Source organism: Macaca thibetana, chromosome 6, assembly GCF_024542745.1.
Source record: "Macaca thibetana thibetana isolate TM-01 chromosome 6, ASM2454274v1, whole genome shotgun sequence".
Lineage (NCBI taxonomy): Eukaryota > Metazoa > Chordata > Mammalia > Primates > Cercopithecidae > Macaca > Macaca thibetana.
This window is the reverse complement of record NC_065583.1, coordinates 4,376,471-4,391,788: the sequence shown is the minus strand read 5'-3', so window position 1 is coordinate 4,391,788 and position 15,318 is coordinate 4,376,471. Positions and strand designations below refer to the sequence as shown.

At 41.3% G+C, this 15,318-nt stretch overlaps 1 protein-coding gene across 7 annotated transcripts in view; it reads left to right on the top strand.

Annotated features, from left to right (window-relative positions):
- The window catches only part of NSD1 (nuclear receptor binding SET domain protein 1), a 178,691-nt gene that overhangs the window by 117,703 nt on the left and 45,670 nt on the right, over positions 1-15,318 (top strand). For all 7 annotated transcript variants that reach the window (XM_050793152.1, XM_050793156.1, XM_050793155.1 and 4 more), the window contains 4 exons: positions 2,327-2,402; positions 4,588-4,706; positions 6,094-6,237; positions 10,510-10,633. In XM_050793152.1, the coding sequence (XP_050649109.1) occupies positions 2,327-2,402; positions 4,588-4,706; positions 6,094-6,237; positions 10,510-10,633 (463 nt within the window). The remainder of the gene's footprint in view (positions 1-2,326; positions 2,403-4,587; positions 4,707-6,093; positions 6,238-10,509; positions 10,634-15,318) is intronic.

The following is a 15,318-nucleotide window of genomic DNA, read 5'->3' as shown; positions in this document are numbered from 1 at the left end:
AAGCCATGATTCAGTTCCATTTTAGTTTACCAGGCACACCACCACACTGTCTGCAGGTGGATTAATCAGTATGTCAAACAGAATGAGAAATGATCTGTTCTGGTAGTGCTTTAAGGGTACTCTGGCTTAATGTATATCCACACTAGACTATATACACAAAGTAAGTTACTAGCATCTTAGTCACATCCGCTAAGAAGTTCTTTGGTCTTTTTCATTCTAAACAGAACAGTTTGATTTTTATTCATATGGTATGATTGTTGTGTGTGTGTGCGTGTGTGTTTGTGTGCGTGCTGTTAATTTTATTTTAAGTTATAAAATTGATCATAATAGAAATGAGAATATTTCCTGCATTATTCTCTGACTGTAGTTTGGGGAGCATTGTAATTATTTTGTTCCACAGCTTTTGAGTAACTGTTAAACAGTGAACTAATTTGTTATCTAAATAAAATGATTGCTATTTTAAAAAAAAATTACGGAAATGTATTTTGTGGATTTGTCTAGGAGTCTCGTTTTGTTGAATTGGATACCTAACATTTGCCCATTCATTTTACTTGACATGGTTAGACTTCTGATATATACAGAACATGAGGAGAATTGCAGTCTTATGGTTTATTAATATGATAAAATGAGCATTCAGAAATTCACAACTGTATTTTATCTTGTTTAAGTCCCGAACATTAGGAAGTCTACAGCAAGAATGGCCTTTATTATTTATTTATTTATTTGAGACAAAGTTTCACTCTTGTTGCCACAGCTGGAGTGCATGGTGCATTCTCGGCTCACTGCAACCTCCGCCTCCCAGGTTCAAGCAATTCTCCTACCCCAGCCTCCCCAGTAGCTGGGATTACAGGGATATGCCTCTATGCTTGGCTAATTTTTTATATTTTTAGTAGAGACGGGGTTTCTCCATAGTAGTCAGACTGGTCTCGAACTCCCAACCTCAGGTGATCTGCCTGCCTCAGCCTCCCAAAGTGCTGGGATTACAGGCATGAGCCACCACACATGACTAGAATGGCCTTTATTATACTGACTTTTTGTAACCACTAAATGTTGTTTTACAGTTATGATGAAGAATATTATCATTCTTGTAGGAAAAGACATTTGCTTGGGATGGAACTGATTCATACAAGTATTAGTAGTGGGTGAATAAAATGTTTGGCTCTTGATTAGACTCCTGATGTTGAGTATTTGTTTTGAGTTTTAATGTTGCTTTAATTTGGATTGATCTGAAGTCATTTTAGGTTGGCATGCCATTCAGTATTTTAGAACTGTTTAATATACAGTTCACCAAGTAAACAGGTCTGTGTTAAATCTAATAGCTGTGAATACAATTGTAGGAAGATGGATTATTTTTCTTCTTCTTTTTTTTTTTTTTTTGAGACTTGCTCTGTCTCCCAGGCTGTAGTACAGTGGCGCGATCTTGGCTCAGGGCAACCTCCGCCTTCCCGGATTCAAACAATTCTCCTGCCTCAGCCTCCCTAGTAGCTGGGATTACGGGCGTGTGCCAGCCACTGTACCTAGCTAAATTTTGTATTTTTAGTAGAAATGGGGTTTCACCATGTTGGCCGTGGTTGGCCAGGCTGGATTCAAATTCCTGACCTCAGGTGATCTGCTCTCCTCGGCCTCCGAAAGGACTGAGATTACAGGCATGAGCCACTGCACTCGGCCAGGAAGATGGATTTTAAGAACAGGGTGGACTGCCATAAAATTGAGCCTGTACATACCCCTTCTCTTTCTCCACTTCAGTCACGGAAAGCATTGTGTATCTAGTCTATATGTTGGAAATTTCTGGCAAGTCTTTATTTTTTCTTAAGGAGTATGTGGTGTTCACAGGTCTGTTGGAACATTTTTTTTTAAAGACGGAGTCTCGCTTTTGTTGCCCAGGCTGGAGTGCAATGGTGCAATCTTGGCTCACCGCAGCCTCTGCCTCCCGAGTTCAAGCAATTCTCCTGCCTCAGCCTCCTGAGTAGCTGGGATTACAGGCATGTGCCACCACCCCTGACTAATTTTGTATTTTTAGTAGTGACGGGGTTTCTCCATGTTGGTCAGGTTGGTCTTGAACTCCTAACCTCAGGTGATCCACCCCAGCCTCCCAAAGTGCTAGTATTACAGGTGTGAGCCACCGTGCCCAGTCTTTTTAAATCTGATTCCTTTCCCCCTGAAGTTTCTGTTCAACCCTTTACTATGGTCATGTTGATGTTTTTAATTGCTAAAACAAGTCAAAATTCAATATCCGTGGCAGCTGACAATTCAGACTTTGGCATATAAAATAAAGGGTTTATTTTTTAATTCCTCTGTAAATGGTGTTGTTTTCACTTACTTGTAGTGCTATGAAGCTGGTCACCTGGAGAATGGCATAACTGAATCTTGTGCCACATCTTATTCAAAAGATTTTGGTGGAGGTGAGTATTTTTGAGATTTAAAAAATGTAATGCAGTAGTAAGTTTGAAGCGCTTTGTCTGTTAACCATAAAAATTGTTACATGTGTAAACCAGACCAGTGAGGTACAAGTTTTAAAACTGGTTTGCCCAAAATCTGCTTCCTCAAACAGATAAAATATTCATAAGTTGAACATCTACCAGGGCTTTTAGTAGGAATGCTACCTGTAATCTTGCTAAAGCATTACAGAGAGTTAGGTTATTATCTGTAGTATTCCTGTTTTATAGAAGAAATGTGAAGATGAGCAAAGAGTATCATGGGAATATTATATTTCATGTGGCCTACGATTATTAAATTTTCTAACAAGTAAATCTAGCAATATGTTAGCTTATTTTAGCCATGTGGCCATTGTAATCCCATAGGTTGCTCAATTTGCTTGTAAGATTTAAAAATAAGCTGCTTTCAAAATAATATCAGGCCGATCATGGTGGTCCACAACTGCAATTCCAGTGTTTTGGGAGGCCAAGATAAGATAACACTTGAGGCCAGGTGTTCCATCCAGACCAGGCTTGGCACTTAGTGAGACCCTGTCTCTATCTACAATTAAAAAAAAAATAAGCTAGGCATGGTGGTGTATTTCTATAGTCACAGCTACTTGTTAAGCTGATGTGGGAAGATCCCTTGAGCCCGAGAGGTTGTGGCGACAGTAAGCTGTTGCTCACACCAGGCACTGTAGCCTGGGCAACAGCGAGAGACCATGTCTCTTAAAATAATAGTAGTAATAATAACATCAGCTCTTTTCCTGTATTTTTATATTTCATTTTTGAAATAAAACCTACAACATGAACTTTATCCATTATAAATTTTGTTGTAAGTGTTCCAACTTATGAGAATTTCAGACCTTTCTGTTGTAATCATACTATCTCTTCTTTTAGTATTAGGCTGCAAGCAGTTTTGATGGCAGAGCTTCTCCAACTCAATCAGGCAGTCAAAAAAGCTCATTGAGGCAGTCTTCAAAACTCCATCTTTCATATTGTTAACTAGCATAAATATCCTAGAATGTTTTAAGAAATATCTCTTAGATTCCCCTTGATGTTTCTGTAACACTGTTGAAATGGGTTTAATGGAAAGTGCAGGAGGGACTAGAAGAATTTCTCTCTCTGGTTTTTTTTTTTTTTTTTTGGTTTGAGACAGAGTCAGGCTCTGCCGCCCAGGCTGGAGTACAGTGGTGTGATCTTGGCTCACTGTAGTCTCCGCCTCCCGGGTTCAAGCGATTTTCCTGCCTCAGCCTCCTGAGTAGCTGGGACTACAAGTGCATTCCACTACACCTGGCTAATTTGTTTTGTAATTTTAGTAGAGATGGGGTTTCACCATGTTGGCCAGGATGGTCTCGATCTCCTGACCTCATGATCCTCCCGCCTCGGCTTCCCAAAGTGCTGGGATTACAGGCATGAGCCACTGTGCCCGGCCTCAACTCTCCATCTTAATCCTTTTTTTTCTTTCTCTTTTTTTTTTTTTTTTTTGAGATGGAGTTTCGCTCTTGTTATCCAGGCTGGAGTGCAGTAGCGCGATCTCGGCTCACTGCAACCTCTACCTCCTGGTTTCAAGTGATTCTCCTGCCTCAGCCTTCTGAGTGAGATTACAGGCATGCACCACCATGCCTGGCTAATTTTGTATTTTTAGTAGAGACAGGATTTCACCATGTTGGCCAGGATGGTCTCGATCTCCTGACCTCATGTGATCTGCCGACCTCAGCCTCCCAAAGTGCTGGGATTACAGGCTTGAGCCACAGTGCCTGGCCCTTAATCCATAAATCATATAGTGATTTATATTATTGTCTCTAATCTCGAAGTCTAGGGAGTGGTATCTTTTCATGACTAGTAAAAAGCATTTCTCTTTCATCTATAGGATTTAATTCCTTTGAGGAACTACAAGATTTGTCATTTCAATCATATAATTTAAAATTTCTGTGATAACCTGTACACTTATTATTAATCTATATGAGGGAGAAGTTACATATATGTAGCCATTTCCCATCTAGTTATGTCATCATGAGTTAGTCTCAATTCTTATTTCCCCCGTTTTCCTAATCCACAAAGCTAGAGAATTCAATGAGTTTTAAGGTTGGTTTTTATTCTATCAATAAGATAAGAGATTTTGGACATGTGTGTTATTAGCCAGCAAATAACACCTATTTTCCTGTCATAGGCACTTCCAAGATATTTGACAGACCAAGGAAGCGAAAACGACAGAGGCATGCTGCAGCCAAGATGCAGTGTAAAAAAGTGAAAAATGATGACTCGTCAAAAGAGATTCCAAGCTTAGAGGTAATACTCAGTTCCTGATCTTTTCACCTTCTACAGAGAAGCTACTTTTCACACCAGAGGCCACGTCCCTCTTTCCCTTGAGTTTTCTTAAGAATACTGTTCTACTGAAATGGCTGATGGCCGTAAGGAATCTTGGAGGGAAAGTACAGCCTTATCCTAATAATGAGGCAAGGCATGTATTGCAACTGTCAATATGGTCTTTTTAAAAGATCATCACATCCTATGCTGTAGATGTCCAATCAGGTATATAATTGTTTCATCGTTAAGTAAACTTGTAAAACCAGAGAGCACAATATCAAGTCAATATGTGATCTGAAGGAACTTATATACTGCCCTATAAAAGTTGAGACTGGCCAGGTGCCGTGGCTCATTCCTGTAATCCCAACACTTTGGGAGGCCGAGGTGGGAAGATAAATTGAGGTTGAGAGTTCGAGACCAGCCTGGCCAACATGGTGAAACCTCATCTCTACTAACAATATAAAAATTAGCTGAGTGTGGTGGCATGCGCCTGTAATTCCAGCTAATCAGGCAGAGGCACAAGAATCACTTGAACCCTTGAGGCAGAGGTCGCAGTGAACCGAAATCATGCCGCTGTACTCCAGCCAGGTGACAGAGTGAGACTCTGTTTTAAAAGAAAAAAATTGAGACTGCTGGCTGGGTGTTGTGGCTCATGCCACTCAGCTCTTTTGGAGGCTAATGTGGGAGGATCATTTGAGAACAGGATTTCAAGACCAACCTGGGAAATACAGTGAGACCTTGACTCTATTTGGAAAAAAAAAAAACCAAGTTGAGACTGCTGTGATTAGCGGGGAGATTTACTTGCTTATTTCTTGAGACCATCAGCTACTTAATCTTAGGACAATTTTTATGAATATCGGCCTTCAGGAAACAAAAGATTTAAAACGATTTACTTGCAAAGCATCAGTGCAATCATTGATATTATCTCTGGGTTTCCAACTCAAGTTAAAAGAGAGTTAGAAGTCAGGTCAGCATCACACGTTATGATGCAGAATGTTTCTTTCCAGGACAATTTGAATAGAATGCCCAAGAGGGGCATTATTTAGGAAACACTGATCTTGGAAGGACAAATAAGTAATCAAATAAACTTAAGAATGTTTTCTCTCCCTTAGTGAAACCTTAAAATGGAACAGCTCAGAAAGTTCCAGTGGAACATACAGCCTCAGAGCAGTTAGTGGCAGGGCATGAGGCGCCCACTACCCGCCCAATCACAGCAGGGTTAGAACTAACATTGCATGCAGTCCGCCCGAGTGATTGGCTGAACATCTGTAAGTGCTTAATGGCTAGACAAATAGCAGCCCAGAGGGAGGGGGTCAAATGGAAGAGACATCAATAATACAGATGTGGGACATTATTTTTTCTTTGCAAGGGAGAACTAATGCCTCACAGGACGGCCGCAAGCCCCAAGGAGACTGTTGAGGAAGGTGTGGAACACGATTCTGGGATGCCTGCCTCTAAAAAAATGCAGGGTGAACGCGGTGGAGGAGCTGCACTCAAGGAGAATGTTTGTCAGGTAGAAAAATGTTTGCCAACTTGTGTATTCATTGCATGTTCATCTTTAAAGGGAAACCCACTCCATCTCTTTGTGATGGTTTCTTGGTAGAATAACAGTGCTTTTGGATGATCCCAGTGGAGTCACTTTCTTTAAGGATTTGAGGCCGGGCACGGTGGCTCAAGCCTGTAATCCCAGCACTTTGGGAGGCCGAGACGGGCGGATCATGAGGTCAGGAGATCAAGACCATCCTGGCTAACACGGTGAAACCCCGTCTCTACTAAAAAGTACAAAAAACTAGCCCGGCGAGGTGGCGGGCGCCTGTAGTCCCAGCTACTCAGGAGGCTGAGGCAGGAGAATGGCGGGAACCCAGGAGGCGGAGCTTGCAGTGAGCTGAGATCTGGCCACTGCACCCCAGCCTGGGCGACAGAGCGAGACTCCGTCTCAAAAAAAAAAAAAAAAAAAAAGGATTTGACCCTTTTTTCTCCCCACAAAGAAAGATACTTGGAGAAATAGTTTAGTGTTGGTGAATCACCTGCCCTTAAGGCCCATGAAGGAATATATGCCGTGAAACAAGTCTGAGATGGAATATGCGAATCTCTGGTTGCTTATTCAAATATAATTCTCCAGTACTTCTCATGGTGTCAGAATCTTTGGGTTTGTAAGGAACTTTTCAAGGGTAATTTTAGCTTTGAGATATTTTTCCTTTAATGTGGTGACTTTAGAAAGCCTACCACCTATATTGTTTTATTTAATTAATAAATATTTATACAGTATTTACTGTGTATGAAGTATTGTTCCAAGCACTTTGTAAATATTACATTATTTAGTCATCCTAATAATCTCATAAGTAGAGTTCTGTGATTATCCCCATTTTGCAGATGAGGAAACTAAATTACAGAGAGGATAAATAACTTGCTTATATTCATCAGAGAACCCTGGATTTAAACCTCAGCAGTCTGGATTTAGAATCTCCCTCTCCTTTTTTCTAACCTTTAAGCTCTGTTGGACTTGGTTGGTTTAGAGTCTTCACCATTGTGTTGGGTTGCCTCTCTGTGAGATAGGGGATTCCACTTTATTGTTAAAGAGACTTTTAGTCTTTGTGAGTAGAGTCAGTGACCATTTGAGTATATTTTTTTTAATGGTCTTGATTTACCTATGTAATTCTTAAAATTTGGTGTATAAAAACTTGAAGATAGGCGATGTGCAGTGGCTCACACCTATAATCACAGTGCTTTTGGAAGCCGAGGCAGCAGGATTGCTTGAGGCCAGGAGTTCTAGACCAGCCTGGGCAATACAGTGAGACCCCTGTCTCTATTGAAAAAAAATTTGTCTTTTTAAAAAAATTAGCCAGCTGCAGTGGCTCATACCTGTAGCCCAAGAGGTCAAGATTACAGACTTTTCTTTTAAGTAAACAAAAACTTGAGGATATTAGTTATTTATTTATTTATTTATTTATTTATTTATTTATTTTTGAGACCGAGTCTCGCTCCGTTGCCCACGCTGGAGTGCAGTGGCGTGATCTCTGCTCACTGCAAGCTCTGCCTCTTGGGTTCACGCCATTCTCCTGCCTCAACCTCCTGAGTAGCTGGGATTACAGGTGCCCACCATAATGCCTGGCCAATTTTTTGTATTTTTTAGCAGAGACGAGGTTTCACCATGTTGGCCAGGATGGTCTCGATCTCCTGACCTTGTGCTGGGATTACAGGCGTGAGCTACCGCCCCGGCCAATTCTTCTTTTTTAAACTGAAACCATAGGCTGAGCACAGCACTAATCTCAGCACTTTGGAAAGCTGATGTGGGTGGATCATTTGAGCCCAGGAATTCGAGACCAGCCTGGGCAACATGGTAAAACCCTGTCTCTGCCAAAAATACAAAAATTAGCCAGGCGTGACAGTGTGTGCCTGTATTTCCCTTGCTGGGGAGGCTGAGGTCATTGGATCACCTGAAGCCAGGGAGGTAGAGGCTTTAGTGAGCCATGGTTATGCCAGTGCACTCCCATCTGGGTGACTGAGAGAGACCCTATCTCACAAATAATAAATAGCAATAGATAAATAAGTTGAGATCTCTAAAAAAGTAAACTCAGGCCAGAAAATGTTATTGTTGCCAATATAATTTCTTTTTTTTTTTTTTTTTTTTTTTTTGAGACGGAGTCTCTGTCGCCCAGGCTGGAGTACAGTGGCCGGATCTCAGCTCACTGCAAGCTCCACCTCCCGGGTTTACGCCATTCTCCTGCCTCAGCCTCCCGAACAGCTGGGACTACCGGCGCCGCCATCACGCCCAGCTAGTTTTTTGTATTTTTTAGTAGAGACGGGGTTTCACTGGGTTAGCCAGTATGGTCTTGATCTCCTGACCTTGTGATCCGCCCATCTCAGCCTCCCAAAGTGCTGGGATTACAGGCTTGAGCCACCACGCCCGGCCGCCAATATAATTTCAATCCAGTTTCTTTGCCTATTATCTTCACTATTACATACTTGGACCAGATCCCAAACAACAGTGTTAATCCTCAAAAACAGTTACGCTCATTATTTACTTAGTGAGACAAGTCAGAGTGTAAACACATTTTACAAAGATCATTTAATGAAAAGATTAAAGGTAAGGTGACCCTATGGTCCTGGCTTGTCTGGATCAGTCTTTGTGTAGGTCCCTTGTGCTGTCATAATTTATTAATAGCTCTTCCTTTCACTCTCAAGTGTCCCAGTTTGAAAGATAAATTACGTGGTTATCCCAGTTGAAGAATTAGTCTATAACATTTAGTTAATGCGAAACTTTTGTTTCTTATTCACATTGTAATTAACGTTTTCCTATTTAAGTGCTGAAGGTCAATTTTTTTTACTATATATAAAAACATGTTATTGGTGCTCTGAATATGCAAAGTATAATATATAATACTATTTTTCAATTTTTACATGTGAATAGTAGATAATGGGAATCAGACATTTGAAGATAGCTCAGACTATAGGTTGATAAAGTCCCTGGGGTCCCCTATCAATTCCAGGCTACCTTTCTAACCTTTCTCCCTAAAGCTGTCCTAGTTAGTTTTTTATTTAACCTTTAATTCTTAAGTGATCAAGACCTATTCTGTTTCTATGAGTTTTTGAAGCTAAAACTTAGTCACCTTTCCCCTTGTTCGCTTTTCATAGTAATACATGGCTTTAAAAAATATTTGGGCTGGGTGCGGTGGCCCACACCTGTAATCCCAGCACTTTGGGAGGCCAAGGTGGGTGGACCACGAGGTCAGGAGTTTCAGACCAGCCTGGCCAACATGGTGAAACCCAATCTCTACTAGAAATATAAAAATTAGCCAGACGTGGTGGCGCATGCCTCTAATCCCAGCTACTCGGGAGGCTGAGGCAGGAGAATCAGTTGAACCCCGGGCAGCACAGGTGGCAGTGAGCCAAGATTACGCCATTGTGCTCCCTCGTGGGCGACAGAGCAAGACTCTGTCTCAAAAAAAAAAAAAAATAATAATAATCATAAATCTTACATTGTTTTATTTCCTAAGCCCCTGTCTTAAGTGAGGCCCTATCTTAGCTGAGATTATTTCAGAAAAATGATCTCTCTCTGGGATGGTTCTAGGTGTGTCCCAAAAGGGCTGTTCAGACCTTGGTGGGAGCTCTTTTGGAACTTTATGGCCCAAGTCTAGCTAGCCAGTGTCAGTTGCTTGAACCATTCAGTAGCTTTCTGGTTTATCTCTATGCTCTTTTCTGACCTTTTGACTCTTGAACTCATTTTCCATGTAGCAGTCAGAACATTCTTTTTAAAAATGAATACCTGATTTTAGCTTTCCTTTGGTAAAATTCTCCAATGGTACACCTTTTTAACTAGAATAAAATCTACAACTACAGGCCCTTGTCTCTTTCTCACCTCATTTTCTGCCACTTTTAACCTTTGTTTACTTGAACCCACTGACACTGGTTTTACCCTTTTTTTTTTTTTTTTTTTTTTTTGAGACGGAGTCTCGCTCTGTAGCCCGGGCTGGAGTGCAGTGGCCGGATCTCAGCTCACTGCAAGCTCCGCCTCCCAGGTTTACGCCATTCTCCTGCCTCAGCCTCCCGAGTAGCTGGGACTACGGGCGCCCGCCACCTCGCCCGGCTAGTTTTTTGTATTTTTTAGTAGAGACGGGGTTTCACGGTGTTCGCCAGGATGGTCTCGATCTCCTGACCTCGTGATCCACCCGTCTCGGCCTCCCAAAGTGCTGGATTACAGGCTTGAGCCACCGCGCCCGGCCTTGGTTTTACCCTTGATTCTCAAACGTGGAAAAACAGATAGATGTTTTCTTTCTCTTAACAGAATTGTGAAAAATTGGGTGAGCTGCTGTTATGTGAGGCTCAGTGCTGCGGGGCTTTCCACCTGGAGTGCCTTGGATTGACTGAGATGCCAAGAGGAAAATTTATTTGCAATGAATGTCGCACAGGTAAAGTAGATATCGAATGGTCTTCCTCCAAAGAAAGTTTGAATTTTAAGTTTTTCAGGAAAGACATTTATTGGAGACACTATTTTGTGGCAACACTGGGCTAGTTGTTACAGATATAGAAATGGTGCTGTGGAGTCACTGCTTTCAGAAAAGCTACCAAGTGAATAATAAATGGGTAGCATAATATAGCGCAAAAAGCATTGTATTGGTGATACATTCAGAGTGTAATGTAAGCAAAGATGAGCTAATGCCATAGAGGAAGATATCTGTGTTTAGCTGTAAGAGAGAAAGAGAAATTGGTGTCGGGAGGGGAAGGGCAGAAGGTCCAGTAATGAAAATGTGTAAAACATTTGGGGAATATAGAATACAAGCCAATATGTTTAGAGTTTAGGATATTTTAGTTAAGAGGCATAGGCAGTAACTATGAGGGCTTCTTGGTTACTGGTAATGTTTTATATTTCTTAATCTGCATAGTGATTACATGAGCATGTTTACTTCATCAACTATACTCTTAGGATGTGTGTACTTTACGGTGTGTACATCATACATCAATAAAAATATTTACTAAAAAAGTTAAAAGATTATTTGTGAGTTATAATGCTTAGATTGGATTAGAAAATAGGGATAGTCAGCTGAGACCAGCTGGTAAAGCACTTCATAAAGCTGTGCTAAGTAAAGTGTTCTTTTTTTTTTTTTTTAAATAAGAGATGAGGTCTTGTCCAGGTTGGAGTGCAGTGGCGTGATCGTAGCTCATTGTAGTCTTGAGCTCCTGGGCTCAAGCAATCAGCTTCCCAAGTAGCTGGGACTACAGCCACTTGCCACCATGCATGGGTAATATTTTTTAATTTTTATTGAGATGGGGGTCTTAACTATGTTGCCCAGGCTGGAAAGTGTTCTCTCACTCTCTCTCTCTCTCTCTCTCTCTTTTTTTTTTAAGCATGATATGTAGATGTTACAGCATGTAAACAGTGAAGAACTCAGGGCTGGGGTATAGATCTTATGCCTGTAAGTCATTGAAGCTGCACATATGGATCATACTTCCCAAAGAAAAAGTGTCATTAGGATAAGATAATGGTCAGTGACACTACCTGGGCATATATGCTCTTATGACCAGTTACTGGAAGGAGAGGAGGAGCTAGTCAATATCTCTGAAGCCACAGGAGTCAGGTGTTACCTGTAGGGGCAGATGTAGCAAAGACACTAAGGAGGTTCTGGATTGAAGGGAGGATTTTGTATGTGGCAGTGAGAAAATGCCTCAATTTTTGCCAGAGGATGTCTCATTACACTAGATTGAAGGGTGAGTGGATAGCCGTATATGTAACTTCTTGAAGAAACTTGACTTCAGCAGAAAGGAAGACAGTACCTAAAGGGAGGATATTATAGGGTCAAGAGGAAAATCAGTTTGAGTGTGTAAAACAGCTCTATTAAGGCAGAATTGAAGTGCAAAAAATTGCACGTATTTCAAGTGTATGAGTTGATAAATTTTGGTATGTATATATGTATGCACCTGTGAAATCATCACTCCGCATTATTATTTTGAGATTCAGTAAGGTTGTTGTGTGTATTGGTAGTTCATTTCTTTTTATCACTGAGTAGTAGTTTGTTGTGTGGATTTACTTGGTTGTTGATCCATTCATCTGTTGATAGACATTTGGGTTGTTTCCTGTTTTGGTTATTATAAATAAAGCTACTGAGAACATTCAAGTTTTTGAACACTTTGTACCCTCCCTGCCCCTTCCCTCCCCCTCCCATTTTTCTTTTTTTTTTCCTTGAGACAGGGTCTCTCTGTGTCGCCTAGGCTGGAGTACAGTGCTATGATTCTGGCTCACTGCAGCCTCAACCTCCCAGGCTCAAGCAGTCCTTCTGGCTCAGCCTCCTTAGTAGCTGGGACTACAGGTGCCTGCCACATGCCTGGCAAATTTTTAAATTTTTTTTTAAAGACAGGGTTTTATTACATCATTACCGGGCTGGTTTTGAACTCCTGGGATTAAGCAGTCCTCCTTGTTCAGCCTATGAAAGTGTTGGGATTATAGGTGTAACATTAACACACAATTCCTGGCCCCATTTTCTTTTTTCTTTTTTTCTCTTGAGATGAAGTCTCATACTGTCGCCCGGGTTGGAGTGCAATGGCGCAATCTCGGCTCACTACAACCTCCTCCTCCTGGGTTCAAGCAATTCTCCTGCCTCAGCCTCCGGAGTAGCTGGGATTACAGGCATGTGCCACCACACCCAGCTAATTTTTGTGTTTTTAGTAGAGACGGGGTTTCTCCTGTTGGTCAGGCTGGTCTCAAACTCCCAACCTCAGGCGGTCCACTTGCCTTGGCCTCCCAAAGTGTTGGGATTACATGCCACTGCGCCTGGCCAACTTTTTCATTTTCTTAATGATGTGTTTGTAAGATTAATAGTTCTTAATTTTTATTAAATCCAGTTTATCAATTTGTTCTTTTTATGGACTGTGATTTGCTGTCATAGCTAAGAAGTTTTGCTTAACCCAGTGTCACAAAGTTTTTTTTGTTTTGTTTTTTCTTTTTAATCTGCGACAGAGTCTCACTCTGTCACCCAGGCCGGAGTACAGTGGCACGATGTCACTCACTCCCACCTCCACCTCCCAGGTTCAAGTGATTCTTGTGCCTCAGTCTCCCTAGTAGCCAGGATACCAGGCATGTGCCACCATGCCCAGCTAATTTTTGCATTTTTAATAGAGACAAGGTTTCACCATATTGGCCAGGCTGTTCTCAAACTCCTGATCTCAGATAATCCACCCGCCTTGGCCTCCCAAACTCCCAAAGTGCTGGGATTACAGGTGTGAGCCGCTGTGCCCGGCCAGTGTCACAAAGATTTTTAGTTCTATGTTTTCTTCATAGAATTTTTTAGTTTTACATTTCACTATTAGGTCTATGATCTATTTTGTATTAATTTTTGCATATGACATGAGGTATAGAGAAGATATAATTTTTTTATTTTTGGTTTTTTAAATTTGTGGTTTTGTTTCCCTTTTTTCCTAGGAAAGTTATTATCTTTGAGAGTAGGAAGTTTTACCAGTTTTGGTACAGTGTAAGAAATGGGAGTCATTTATTAGTGCTCTTGGCTTACCCTATTTTCCTGCAATAGGGTGATCACATCTTTGTTTAGATTGCTCAGGTTTAATAATAGCTACCACTCCTGTAATCCCAGCACTTCGGGAGGCTAAGGTGGGTGGATTATTTAAAGTCAGAAGTTTGAGACCAGCCTGGCCAACGTGGCGAAACCTCGTCTCTACTAAAAATACAAAAATTAGCCAGTCATGGTCGTGGGTGCCTGTAATCTCATGTACTTGGGAGGCTGAGGCACAAGAATCACTTGATCCCAGGAGGTGGAGGTTGCAGTGAGCTGACATCATGCCACTGCACTCCATCCTGGGCGACAGAGGGAGATTGAGTCACCAAAAAAAAAAAAAAAAAAAAAAAAAAAAAAAAAAAAAAAAGCTACCAGTTATTCAGCATCAGGTAGGGTTTTGCCTGTTTAATATTTCTTAAAATATTTATTTGCTGGATGTTCTCAGTGTTTATAGATAAAATGGGTGATTTGAATGAGCTTCCATTTCCAGCAATTGCCTGCAGGAGGATTCATGTTGAGGTCTGTTTGCCTGTCAAGCTTAGGCTCTTTTTCTTATGTTGCACTGCATCTTACAGAGTGATAGAGGTCTGTGTTTTATGTTTTTATTATTTTATTTTATTTTATTTTTTTCTGAGACAGAGTCTCCTTCTGTGGCCCAGGCTGGAGTACGGTGGTGCGATCTCAGCTCACTGCAACCTCCACCTCCCAGTTTCAAGAGATTTCGTGTCTCAGCCTCTGTGGTAGTTGGGATTATAGGCACCTGCCACCACACTCAGCTAATTGTTTTGTATTTCTAGTAGAGAAGGTGTCTCACTGTGTTCCCCAGGCTAGTCTTGAACTTCTAGCCTGGTTTTGGCTTTTTATTACAAAAATCTTAAGACATACACCAGGGTAGAACAATGTAAAGAATCTCCATGTATTCAGTTAATTTCAATAGTTGTCAACTTCTGTCTCATTTTTTCCATATATTTCAAAGGGTTTCTAACAGATACAACATCTAATGTATAGCAAGAATATATGATAACTTATTTGTGTCATCTACCAGCCAGTTCATTTTCAGATTTTCTCATTTGTCTCAGGGATGTCTTTTTATTATGTTTTGAATCAAGATCTAGATCCAGAGACAGGCCAAAAGCTTCTCTGTAGGTTTTCTTAGGGAGATTACCAGCATTGTATGTCGGGTGATTTCCTGTAGTGTAAACTTTTTTATACATCTCTTTTTTTTTTTTTGAGACGGAGTCTTACTCAGTCGCCCAGGCTGGAGTGCAGTGGCACGATCTCGGCTCACTGCAAGCTCCGCCTCCTGGGTTCACACCATTCTCCTGCCTCAGCCTCCTAAGTAGCTGGGACTACAGGCGCCCGCTGCCACACCCGGCTAATTTTTTGCATTTTTAGTAGAGACAGGGTTTCACTGTGTTAGCCAGGATGGTCTCAATCTCCTGACCTCGTGATCCGCCCGCCTCGGCCTCCCAAAGTGCTGGGATTACAGGCGTGAGCCACCGCGCCTGGCCTATACATCTCTTTAGTTTCTACTTATCTATAACAATACTGCCCCCACACCTTTTTTTTTGTTTTGTTTTTTTGAGGCG